The sequence below is a fragment of the Grampus griseus genome (assembly GCF_964374135.1).
Source record: "Grampus griseus genome assembly, chromosome: 6".
Taxonomy (NCBI): Eukaryota; Metazoa; Chordata; class Mammalia; order Artiodactyla; family Delphinidae; genus Grampus; species Grampus griseus.
The window spans coordinates 104389009-104401770 of NC_139000.1; the positions used below are offsets into that span (position 1 = coordinate 104389009).

The window sequence follows — 12762 nt, forward strand, 5'->3', positions numbered from 1 at the left end:
GGTTTCTTTAATTGGTGGTGGTTTGTTTTTTTTTTCCCCATGTAATTTTCAGTCTCTGACTCATATATTGATTTTATCCCATTCTCTTCCCCCTCATCCTGGGACTCCAGTTAAACATATGTTAGACCTATACATTGTATCCATTGTGTCTCATACCCTCTTTCCCCCACCCCTTATTCTGTTTCTCCATGCTTCCTTGTTGATAGTTCCTTCTGACTTAACTTACACTTTACTGATTAAGTCTAATCTACCATTAAACTCATCCATTGATGCCTAAGTTCTTATTTTGTCATTCAATTCTCTGATTTCTGGCATCTTTTTCAACTCTGTTATTTCATGTTTTATAGTTTCCTGTTGCTTCTAAACATTCTTAAATTCGGTATCCATTTCCATGTATGTAGTAAACATAGCTTTTCTACAGTCTATGTCAGATAATGGCAGGGACTCCAGATTTGAAGTCTCTTATTTCTTATCATGTTGTCGTCTCTAAGTGTGCCTTGTTTTTATTATTCGCTGAGCATTTTATGAGAGAATTTGCTTTCAGGAATACTTCAAGACCTAGATGTTCGTTGCTCCCCCACCTCCCTTCGTGAAGGGGAGTGAGATTCAAGGTGTTGGCAGCTGGTTCTCTGCCTCTGGTGGCCACGTGACTCCTCCCATCCTACTTGTCTCTGGTCGACCTTCCTGGGTTGGCATCACCACTGAGGTAGAAAAGGCTCTACTTCCGTCTCAAAGCTCACGTTTTCTCCTTATTTTCTGCCTGATAATAACTGTTAGATCTTTGATATTTTTCTAGTGGAAGCATTTTTAATTTTGTCTAAATTGTCTTCAGCTGGGAAGTTGATCCTGGTCAAAGACTGAAGTCACCTTTTCTGTAAGCTTAAATACTCCTGACTTGTCTCCTCCTCTAGGGTCTAGTTTCCATCATTGTTCCATCTTTGTTGCTTTTTTTCCCCCAAACTCTACATCGTATTTCTCTTCATTTTAAAAAGGGTGACCACATTTATCAAGTTGTTATTTAAAAGTATCCCCCTTCCCAGTAGTTCTCACACTTGTAAGCCATGTCTTTTAACACAGTTTTGTGTTGCCTACCTATGTTATCAGAATCTTTTATGTAAGTATTGTTTCTTACTGAGCTCTGTTAGTGAAATGGAAATAAGGTCACCATGTTTGTTTCATCTAGTGATTTATCAAACAAAGGACACTGAGAAATTAGACACAGATAGAGGAGGTGAGGTGATTGAGACAAGTCAAATGTCCTTTCTGTGCTTTAATAAAAAATGGATGTACTGTTATCAGAGCCAACTAGATATTTAAAGCCAGAGCTGGGGAAGCAGGGTCTGGCGTCACGCACAGCACAGGCACCATGGCTCCTTGGGAACACTCTGCGTGCTGTGGAGACAAGCTGGCCCTGAATTATGGTTCTTCTACTTCCCAGCCATGTGACCTTGAGTTATGACCCTTTCTGAAGCTCTCGCGCCTCCCAGGATAGTAATCTCGTCTTGTTGGTGTGTGTTGAGCATCCAGCATGCGTGCCTGGCATGTATCTAAGGGCTCCGAAGAGTCGTCTTCCTCTAGCTTTGTACTTCACAGTCGCTCAGCTATAAAGTTATTGCTTCTTTTGTTTTGAGATGGAGTTAGTTAGAATCACAAGCTGGGTTGAGTTGAGGCTCATTTCCTGCTCCTGACTTATTTTCTCTTTTAAAGGGAAAATGTGTTTATTTTCAGCTTCTAAGCTTTACTCTGGTGTTGGATTTATCCCCTTAGAAAGAAAGGGCTGCAGTAAGGTGGAGAAGCAGAGTTTTGCAGCCAAATCAGGTACCACATTGACTAGTTTACTCCCTTTTGCCTGCTTCCTCTAAAGTTATGTTAAAATAGATTGCATACTTTCTAATATAGAATCAGTAGAATTTAAATAAACAGCTAGGTTTTTTCCATTTTCATCTTTGATTCATCTTTTTAAGGTTTTGTGATTTTCCCCCCTCACACACACACACTTTTGTTTTTTAGTTTTTTGTTTTGTTTTGGTTTTTTGGCTGCTTTGGTTCCTCAGTGCTGCACTCGGGCTTTCTCTAGTTGTGGCGAGCAGGGGCTACTCTTTGTTGCGGTCGCGGGCTTCTCATTGTGGTGGCTTCTCTTGTTGCAGAGCACGGGCTCTAGGTGCATGGGCTCAGTAGTGGTGGTACACAGGCTTAGTTGCTCCGCAGCATGTGGGATCTTCCCGGACCAGGGCTCAAACCCGTGTCCCCTGCATTGGCAGGCGGACTCTTAACCACTGAGCCACCAGGGGAGCCCCAAGGTATTCTTTTTCACTTTCTCTCCTTTCATCATCATCATAGCTGGTAAAGTAGTGAGGATAAAAATATTTATCCTACCTCCAAGAGTAGGAAAAAGGCCCCCGTGATATAGGTAGATACAGGTTGTGGGTTCAGCAACTTGGAGGATAAAACAAAGCAAGCATGTGGACTGCCCCTCTGCTCCCCGTCCTTACTGCTCCGCTGACAACTGTTGGCTCTGCCACTAGGGCTCCCTGAGGACTGCTGCACAGAGATTACTCCTGCTCACCCCCAGCCCAGGGATTGGCAGAATCGCACGCAGGCGATCAGGTAGAGAACACGGATACTTGTACAGCCCCGCTGCGTGTCTGTCCTCAAGGGCAGGAGCCTGTGACACAGCTGCCCACGTCAGTCCAGGAGCTTGGCTGACGTCAGCTGTGAAAGGTAATTGCTTTTTCTTGGCTGGCTAACAAGAGGAAAGTTACTGTGACGAGGACTGTAGGAGCCCTGCTAACCAAGGAGGAGAAGGCTGCCGAGTGTGGCCCACCCACGCTGGTGATGGTGTGTTCCCTTCTAAGCTGGCTAAGAATGCTAATACTTTTGCCAGCCTGTTCTGCAGAGTGTAGAAACGGAGGAAGAATCTTTCTTTCAAGAAACAAGAGGCACAGAGAAATACAAATGGGGAATATTTTTGTTTAGTCATTTAAGTAAGAGGTTGGAGTCCAGACTGGCTAGAGGTTAAAAGACTTAAGGCCTCCCTGAAGGTCTAGAAGTAGACTTCTCATCTCAGTGCTACAGCATGTTACTGAAAACAAGGAGAGGAGCTTGAAAGATATGCCTTTCCTTCAAAAAGGCTCATAGCAAAGCCTGAGTGCCTCTCTCCTCAAGGTGGTAGCAGTTTCCAGCGCCCACCTCCTGTATTAGGGCAAAAGTAGAGAACCTGAGGAGCCTGCATGCTCAGTGGGAATCTGACTGAGGAATGCTGAGTTATACCCCAGTAAAGCTGTCCCTTTAACCAGCACACTTAGGGAATCAGGGCACTCCAGAACATGGCACTTTGTGGTTGTCCAGGGGTGTTGAGTCCTGTGCTAGGTGTAAGGAACAGCTTCTCTCTCACCTCTACAGCTATTTATGGTGGACAGATGAAGCTTGTGGCATGTTTGGGGAAGTAAAGCTCTTTGACCAGCTGCACATCTTCAATCTGGTAATAACTGGTAAAGAAGATGGTAAAGATTACCATCATCTTTATTTGAAAGAGGGGAATTAAACATGTCTCCAGTGACTGAGCTGAGCAGAACCAAAAGGAAATGTTAAATCTGTCTTGTGACTTCACATGGGTAGACAGCTAGAAGCATTAGAAGTCTGATGGATGAATTGATAATCGTTGAAGCTGGGTAGTGGGTCTGTGGAGGTTCAATATACCATTGTCTCTCCTTTTGTATATTTGAAATTCTCTGTAAAAGCCCATGGGAAATGGCATCTATTTTGTAAAATTAGAAGTATAAAAAGCCAACCTCACACCAGTCAGAATGGCCATAATTAAAAAGTCTACAAATAATCAATGCTGGAGAGGTTGTGGAGAAAAGGGAACCCTCCTACACTGTTCGTGGGAATGTAAATTGGTGCAGCCACTATGGAGAACAGTATGGAGGTTCCTTAAAAAACTAAAAATAGAATTACCATATGACCCTGCAATCCCACTCCTGGGCATATATCTAGAGAAAACTCGAATTCGAAAAGATACATGCACCCCAGTGTTCACTGCAGCATTATTGAGTGATACAATAGCCGAGACATGGAAGCAACCTAAATGTCTATCAACAGATAAATGGATAAAGAAGATGTGGTATATATGTACAATGGAATATTACTCAACCATAAAAAGGAACAAAATAATGCCCACACACACAGAAAATAGAATACTACACGGCCATAAAAAAGAGTGAAATAATGCCATTTGCAGCAACATAGTAGACCTATAGATTATCATATTAAGTAAGCAAGAGAAAGACAAATATATGATATCACTTATATGTGGAATCTATATCACTTATATGTGGAATCTAAGGAAATTATACAAATGAAATTACTTACAAAACAGAAATAGACTCACAGACATAGAAAACAGACTTATGGTTACCAAAGGGGAAAGTGGGGGGAGGGATAAATTAGGAGGTTGGGATTAACAGATATACACTATTATATGTAAAATAGATAACCAACAAGGACCTACTACATCACACAAACCAACAAGGACCTACTACATCACACAAGGAACTATATTCAATGTCTTATATGTGTGTCTGTGTGTGTGTATATATATATATATATACACACACACAGACACACATAACTGAATCACTTTGCTATACACTTGAAACTAAGGTAACATTGTAAATGAACTGTACTTCAATTTTTTAAAAATCCAGAAATATTTCTGAAAATTTTAGGGGAAGTTTTTTATTAGAGGTAATAGTATAAATCAGAGAGCTGCCTCTACATCTGTAAGCTAACCAAGTAGGAAATCTGTAACTAGATTAAGAAGCCCTACCCGCCTTCATCCCTTTTCCATTGAGTCATTCCCACTACCTGGCAGCTAACATAGGGCCAGTTCTTCTTTCTTTTTTAAAAAAAAATACATCCCCCAGGAGCACATTTCTTTATATATACACAACATAATGATAACTGAATACAGTACAGTAAATCCGCAAGCATTTATTGCCTGTTGATTATATGTACTAAGCCCTGAGGATAGAAGTCATTGACTTCAAAAGGCTTACATTCTAGGAAGGGGGTTAGACATGCAAGTAAAATAAAGCACAGCATGACTACTGAAACAGTAGAACTCTAAAGGATCCCGCCAGCGTGGAGAGGGGGGTTATGAATGCCAGACTCTGTGGAGAGGGGAGGTGTGTGCAGCAGTCTCCTGGCGAAAGTGGTGTCCGAGTGAGGGTTCAAGGATGAATGGGAGTGCCCTGGGGCATGGGCTGCAGCACTGAAGGGGCAGCGACCAAGCCAGTGGATTAGTGAAATTATGCCTTGTTTGGTAACGCCGGACTATAAGGACTGAGGTCAGTTGTGGCAGGAACTAGAGGTAAACCAGACGGGACGTGAAAAGCTTTGTGAAAATCAGGCTGAGGAATCTGAGCTCTGTCTTGGGACTTGCCAATAAGACAGCAGCATGGTTAGAATTACCACCCTGATTTATGGTTTTAAGTGCTGACTTGACCTCATGTGTTTAATCTCTTCCTGTCCTCAAGCTCACATGTCAGTTACAACATTTTCAGTTACAAGTAACACAGAACTCAACTCACATGGTTTAAACCCAACATGGATGAACCTTGAAGATATAAGCCAGTCACCACAAGACAAATACGGAATGATTCCCCTTACATGAGGTACCTAGAGTAACCAAATCCATAGAGACAGGAAGTAGAGTGGGGGGTCGCCAGGGACAGGGGGAAGAGGGAACAGGGAGCTATTGTTTACTAGGTACAGAGTTTCAGTTTTACTTCTGGAGACGGATGGTGGTGATGGTTGCACAAGAGTGTGAAGGTACTTAATACCAGTAAACCGTACACTTAACAGTGGTTAAAATGATAAGTATCTTATGTATATTAGTACAATACAAAAAAGTACCAAAACAAAATGGCTTAAACCAAACGGAAAACATTATTTCCTAACAGCTTCCTTGGTAGAGCAGCTTCAGACTTGGTTAGTTGTTGATTCAACAGTATCAAAAAGGACCCAGGTTGTCTTCAGCTGCCCACTCCACCAGCCTCCACCCACCTGCTTCCTCCTCAGCCAACTCCCCTCGTAAGACAACTGCCCCAGTCAGAAATTTCTTTCCAACAGACTCACAGCTATGGAGAACAAACTAGTGGTCACCGGTGGGGAGAGGGAAGGTAGGGGATTAAGAGGCACAACCTAGGGCTTCCCTGGTGGCACAGTGGTTGAGAGTCCGCCTGCCGATGCAGGGAACAAGGGTTCGTGCCCCGGTCCAGGAAGGTCCCGCATGCCACGGAGCGGCTGGGCCCGTGAGCCACGGCTGCTGAGCCTGCGCGTCCAGAGCCTGTGCTCCACAACGGGAGAGGCCACAGCAGTGAGAGGCCCGCGTACCGCAAAAAAAAAAAAAAGCACAAACTACTATGTGTAAAATAAGCTACAAGGATATGTTGTACAGAGCAAGGAGTATAGCCAGTATTTTATCATAACTTTAAATGGAGTATAATCTATAAGAATTTTGAATCGCTGTGTTGTACACCTGAAACTAATATTATTATAAATCAATTATCCTTCAATTAAGATAAAGAAAACAAATTTCTTTCCAAAAGAGCATCCAAGAAAAGAGACCATCTAAGAGCAAGAAAGGCTTCCAAAACCACGTATTCCTCAACATCCCCACTTGAATGTCTAATAGCCATTTCACCTGCAGCACAGCCAAAGCCGAGCTCCTGATGTCCTCCCCCCACCACCCTCTTCTCACCATCTTTCAGTCTCACTAACTGGCAGTTCATTCTTTCTCCAAACCATTCCTGTACTCAGGCCAAAAACCTTAGAGTCATCTTGGGCCCCTCTCTGTGTGTCCCACCCTACATCCATCAACAGATTCTTTTGACTCTGCCTTTAAATGTTTCCAGGGTCCAGCTACTCTTCACCACCCTGACTCTGCTTTGAGCCACCACCATCTCTTATCTGGATTATTGCAATAGCTTTTTAACTGGTCTCCCTGTTTCTGCCCTTGGTCACTTATTCATTCATCGAACAGATATTTCAATGAGTACTTAATATATGCAGGCATTGCTCCGGGTGCTAGCCCCGGGTGCAGGTAAAAATCCCTGCCCTCCTGGAGCTTTCATTCTGTTCTCAAAATAGCAGTCAGAGTGATCTCTTTCAAATGTAAGTCAATCATGTCACGTCTCTGCTCAGAATTCTTAGATTTATGCTGTAGTCTGTACATGTAGGTGATGAGGAAAAGCACGTTTTAATCTCAGGATGCCTGTGCCTCTGACGAATGCTGTCATGTCACAGAGCATAGTTCAGTTTGAATGTGAACTTTTAAAGTGCAGAGAAAGAGGATGAAAAAAATAGTTTCTAGCATGCAGGATTCTAGAAATAGAAAGCACTGCATTGAATGACGTCAGAGGCATCTATGTAATAGAGTGATCACTCCAGTAATGATTTCTTAACCACCTGCCTCTCATCCTTTTTCCTTATTTTGCTGAATTCTTTGGACAAGTTGAGCTCTCAAAACACATTGAACATCTAGTAAATGCATGTGCCCCCTCTTGAGTTTTTTTAAATTGAGCTAAGACGTACATGCAGTGATAATCCAGATCAAGATATACCATTTTTCAGCACTCCAGAAGACTCCCTTGTTCCCTCTTTCAGTCCATATCATCTTCCAAATGTAACCAGTATTCTGACTTGTATCACCGTAAAATTAGTTTTGCCTGCGTCTGAACTTTGCATTGATGAAATCTTTTACATCTGGTTTCTTTCATGCAAAATTAGGTCTGTGAGATTCATCCATGGCATTGCAGGTAGCTCTAGTTCTTTCTTTTTTGTTGCAGTATCATATTCCATTGCGTGAAAATACACAATTTATCCATTCTACTATTGATAGATATTTGGGTTGTTTCCTGTTTTGGCTGTTATGAGTAACATGTCTTTTGTTGGCTGTAAGCATTCATTTCTCTTTTCACTCTGGGAGTATACTTGCTGGGTCATAGGACATGCTTCCGGATATAGAACTTTAGGAGAGAGTGCAAACAATAAAGTGGTTGTACCCTCTGAGGGGTGTGAGATGTCTTCCTGGATCCGGTGGGTCTGAGCTGCTGCCTGACCCATTATTTGTTCATGTTTTTGTCTTCCCCCTGCTCTACCCCAAGCCACAGTGTTGAACAAAAGTAATGATTAGAACACAAAGACAAGGTTGAAATTGTGCAAGACAGAATATCAGTAATCCTTGGATTAAAAGGGAAATTCTCCAGTGACCTATTATCACATGACACGGTTCTGTTACCTTCATCACATCAGTTTCAGTTCCATTTTCTTAATACTTGAAATTTTTTTGAAAGAGGTGGGAAACAAAACACGGTAGGAAACCCTATTCCTAAATAGTAAATGTTTGGGCTACAGAATTAGGCGAGACTGGAGGGGGCTAGCAGGGATCTGATTTCATGCACATACTGATCGCTAGGACTACAAAGTGACGAACAAGATACATAAGAGCTTCCACCACGTGGGGAAGCCGACCAGCAATCGCAGTGCACCGTGGGGAGAGCCGTGGGGAGGAGTACGGTAAAGAGAAACGCCGGCGTCTTCCTTTACGTGACACACACGAAAACCACAACGCTACTGCGCCGGAGGTGTGGGGTTTCCACACATCACTCAGCTCTGCACCACCAGCCAGGTGGCCTACCATTGCCTCCGTTCTGACACTGTCTCCCTGGAGGTGGCATCAGACTCCACAGGTTACAGGTCGGTCCGGTGGGACTGACCCCACTTCAGATGCCAACTGCAAGTCTAGGTTGTCACTGTGCTTCTGACCGACGAGCTCCAGATCAGAGGTTCCCACGACCCCCTCCTTGGGTTCGATCAGTTTGCTAGAGGGCACAGCATGAGCCAAGCCTGGAAGCTAGGCAGAGCCCGACATGCCGGGAGCTTTCAGAAAAGTTAAATCTTCACTGGGGCTGAAGCATAGTGTTTCAGGGGAGAACAGTAGCAAGCAGTGAAGCTAGAAGTATAATCAGATATCAGACCATGAAAAGCTCTAAAATAATAGCAGCAGCAGCCAGTGTTCTGGAGGAATTGGCTTTTTCCAGACTCCGGACTAAGCACATATCAAGGACTATCTCATTCAATATTTAATATCCTTAAAACATAGGTACGTTATTATAGATGATAAAATGTAATTAAGTAATGGCCAAAGCTACAGCCCTTAAAATGACAGGTCTAGACCTTAAATCCATATCTTTTGAGTGATCGAAAGCCCGTTCTCTTAGCCACTCGTATAGCTAGTACCACGTAAGCCATGCTTTATCCTCCTAGGAGCTCAGCTTCTTAAATGTGATCATGTTTCATTATAGCGGCACCATTTAGGATAATGATTCCTTTTAAAGAAAAAAACTTCACGGACCTTTAATATTGACTTAAATCAGCTAGTGTTCCTCAAATGGATGCAAATATAATACTGACATAAACTCCTGGTACTTAACACTGCTCGTATATCAAAACAAGTATACCAATTAATACCCCCCCAAAAAAATTAAAGTGAATGAAATGCAAATTAAGTAGCACTAATTTAATGCCACTGATGGTGTTTGGTGAAAATCGTTGCTCTGGATGAGTGAGTGGCACTGACACTTCACTTGGTCAGGGCACCCTGGCTGCCGGCGGCTGTGGAGACTCTACTTCCCATACCTGACCTCTCGTCCAACCTTCCAGGAAACCATAACGCTGTCTCGCTTCACTTGGAGTGTGGACATCTCACACGTTAGATCCACCACTTCCCATTCACCTATAACACCTGAAGCCGTGCTGCATGGTACCCACAGGATTGTAAACCCACAGGCTCTGAAATACAGTTCCTGTGTTTTAATGCAACTTGAATTCAGAATGTTTTTAAAGTTCCAAACTTAATCAAATGAGATTCGATCTGGAAAGGACTTTGGTCTGTGAATGAGAGTGGGAAAAGGAGGACGGCTACGAGGGGCACGTGTGCTGGCTTTTGAGGGCTGCTAAAGTAATGCTTAATAAGAGACTCTTCTGACGTTTTTCTGCTTCTTCACAGGGGTTGGCACCAGGAATTATTACAGAAAGATTGGCTACAGATTGCAAGGTCCGTACATGGTAAAAAATCTAAAATAACCGCCACACCAGCGCACCTTGACACCTGTCCTCCCTGGCAGAAAACAGAGATTCAGGATGTGTTGAACACTCAGCACAGAGGCTGAGCGAAGCACATGGACCTCCCTGACCCCCTGACAAGGAGCCTCCCCCTCGCCCTCCCGCTGGAGCCACAGAGACTGGAAGCCGCACTCAGGGCCGGGCCGGGTGTCTGCTGACCAAGCCTACGGAGCCTGGGCGCTCAGAGCCCCCGCACCGCGCCCTCCTGCATGTTCTCAAGACGTCACTTCCGTTTCGAGGCTTAAGTCCTATATCCAATTTCTAAATTCTGCATGAGGCCTGCAAGTGACCTAACCATGACTCAGGCACAGTGACAAAAGCAAACTGATCATCTCATTTGAACTGCATGGTTCATGAACTAAAAACTGGCTATGTCATTTGAGGAGGACACATAGTTTCTATCAGCAGGTTATTTATATCCAGTTTCTATCAGCAGGTTATTTATATCCTGTACAGACAAAGCGCCAGGTTGGGACATGTGAAAACTGTCACGTTGATCTCTGACCTATAACTACATATGCCTTCCAGCACAGGTCAAGAAAATGAGCTTTTCTTTTCACGGACATCATTCTGGTTTGAAATAACAGTGTGATGGGGAGAGAAGAAGCAAGATTGTAGGCTTATGTTTCAAGCTTGAAACCAGCCTTTCACATTTTTAATCGTCTGTACTTTGCGCACTCTTGACAATTGCAAAACACCGTGGGCGGCACTTTCTCCCAGAGAGGCGTTTGGCTTCCCCATTGGTGTGTCCTGAGCAGGCAGAGTCTGCTGTGCATGTGTCTGGGTTTGGGTGACATCTGTGGATGTCAAGAGGCACATCCACAGGTGCTGTTCCCTTTATTTTAATTCTTTAAATCGATTTTGGTTTGTTTTAAACGGAGAAAAATCAGGGTTAAACTTTTTTGTGAAAGCAAAAAAATGGAAAACAGGCCCAAATCTAAAAATAGGAAAGAGACTGGCTTTTTCAAAGTTTCATCTTTATAGAACTGCCTCTATGTAACTTCCAGGTAATCTAAGGAGACTCAGCCTGGAGAGGGTCTGTTCTTAAGAACATAGCTTAACCCTGCATCCCTTGGCTTCTGTGGCATTTTACAAAGGTTTATTAAATGGAATTGATTCTTCTAAAGGTTTGAAAAATAAAATCTTCAACATACAAGGAAGAATCACGTAAGGTTTTTTCCTCTCCCTGTAAACGCAGTGACATTTGCCATGAGCTTACGGGTTTGGGTTTCCTGCCCGGGGCACTGTTTGTTTCTTCCTGGGTCCTGTTTGCCATTTTGTTAAACTGCTACAAGGCAAACGGCGTTGACATCCTGTGGGCTCGCTGTGGCACTGCAGAGGCTTCCTGTGAGTGCCATTTAAGGAAGTCAGCTACTTCTCCATCTTGAGCCAAACTGACAATTATAGCCCAGAACACAGCCTCTCAGATAACTGAGGAACTGCCCCAGAGAAGCGTGGTTTTCAGCACAGTCTTGGGGGAAAAAAACCCAAAAAACAAAAAAGATCAGCACGTACACAGCGAGTCAGTATGCTCTTGGCACCTGGGAAGGAAGTCTTGTCATGGAAGGAGTATCGGCATTGGCTTCCCAGCCAGAGAGGCATTTAATCTTCATGTTGAACGTCGACATTCTTCCAGTCAGTGCGCCCTTTTCTTTAATAATTAAAGCAGATGTACAGTGTATGTTTGATAGGCCACAAACAGGCTGTTCTGTTTAGCATCAGATTCAAGTTAACTCATGGATAAGCCAGAATGACTTCCCCAGACCTCGATATGTGAACATTTCTTTTACCGAGCCTTTCTGCCGCTAGAAGCTTCAGCTTCTCCCCTGACTGCCAAGCACTGTCCCCGGCATCTGTGGTGCCTGGCGCCTCCACAGCCCGGCTGGCCTGGCTCTCCTAGAGATTACGTGCACCGGCTCAAATGACCACCTCGTGAGAAAGATCAGTTAGGCAGGATCCTGTCGGCCTCCGCGTGAAACGTTTAAAGCTGCAGTTTGTGTTTCTGATCTGTATTGAATGACTCCTTAGCAACCATCTCAGGCCCACTCACATAGCTCCGCTTTTGACTCAAGTTTTTGTTAAATCACCTGGAGAGGTTTTGTTGTTGTTTTTAAATTGTCAAAAACAGACCGAAATCTATTCAAATAAAAAATGAGACTTTAAAAATACATTATCGCCAAGTAAAAGGGCCTGGTAGAGCTCACTGTTTCCCCAACTTAGGAATGAATGTGGAGCCCTTTTAAAGGAAAAAATGCCTGCTAACACAAACAAATACTGAAAAGTACAACTTAAAAGCCAAAGCCTGTTCTATGAAAACAGCTTTCGAAATGCAGGTTTTCATTTCCAAAGGTTTTTATGGGTGGTGGTTGTTTTTTAAGATTATCACCTAATTAAAAACAAAATTTTGTTCATAAAGAACCCACAGACCCTTAAGCTGATGAAAGAGCTCAAGATCTAGGTTCTGAAAACCTGGGCTCCTTTACTAACTCTGAAGCTGTGGGCAAGTCCCCTCCCCTTTCTCAGCTACACACTCCCCCCCCTCCAATTTATAACATGAGAGAATCGCCCATCTGTC

At 43.5% G+C, this 12762-nt stretch overlaps 1 protein-coding gene across 1 annotated transcript in view; it reads left to right on the forward strand.

Moving 5' to 3' along the window:
• Positions 1 to 12270, forward strand: part of ELP3 (elongator acetyltransferase complex subunit 3) — a 113417-nt gene extending 101147 nt beyond the window's left edge. The window contains exon 15 of the mRNA XM_082655906.1: positions 10072 to 12270. Coding sequence (XP_082512032.1) covers positions 10072 to 10148 — 77 coding nt within the window. The 3' untranslated portion in view covers positions 10149 to 12270. The remainder of the gene's footprint in view (positions 1 to 10071) is intronic.
• Positions 12271 to 12762: the final 492 nt, after the last annotated feature.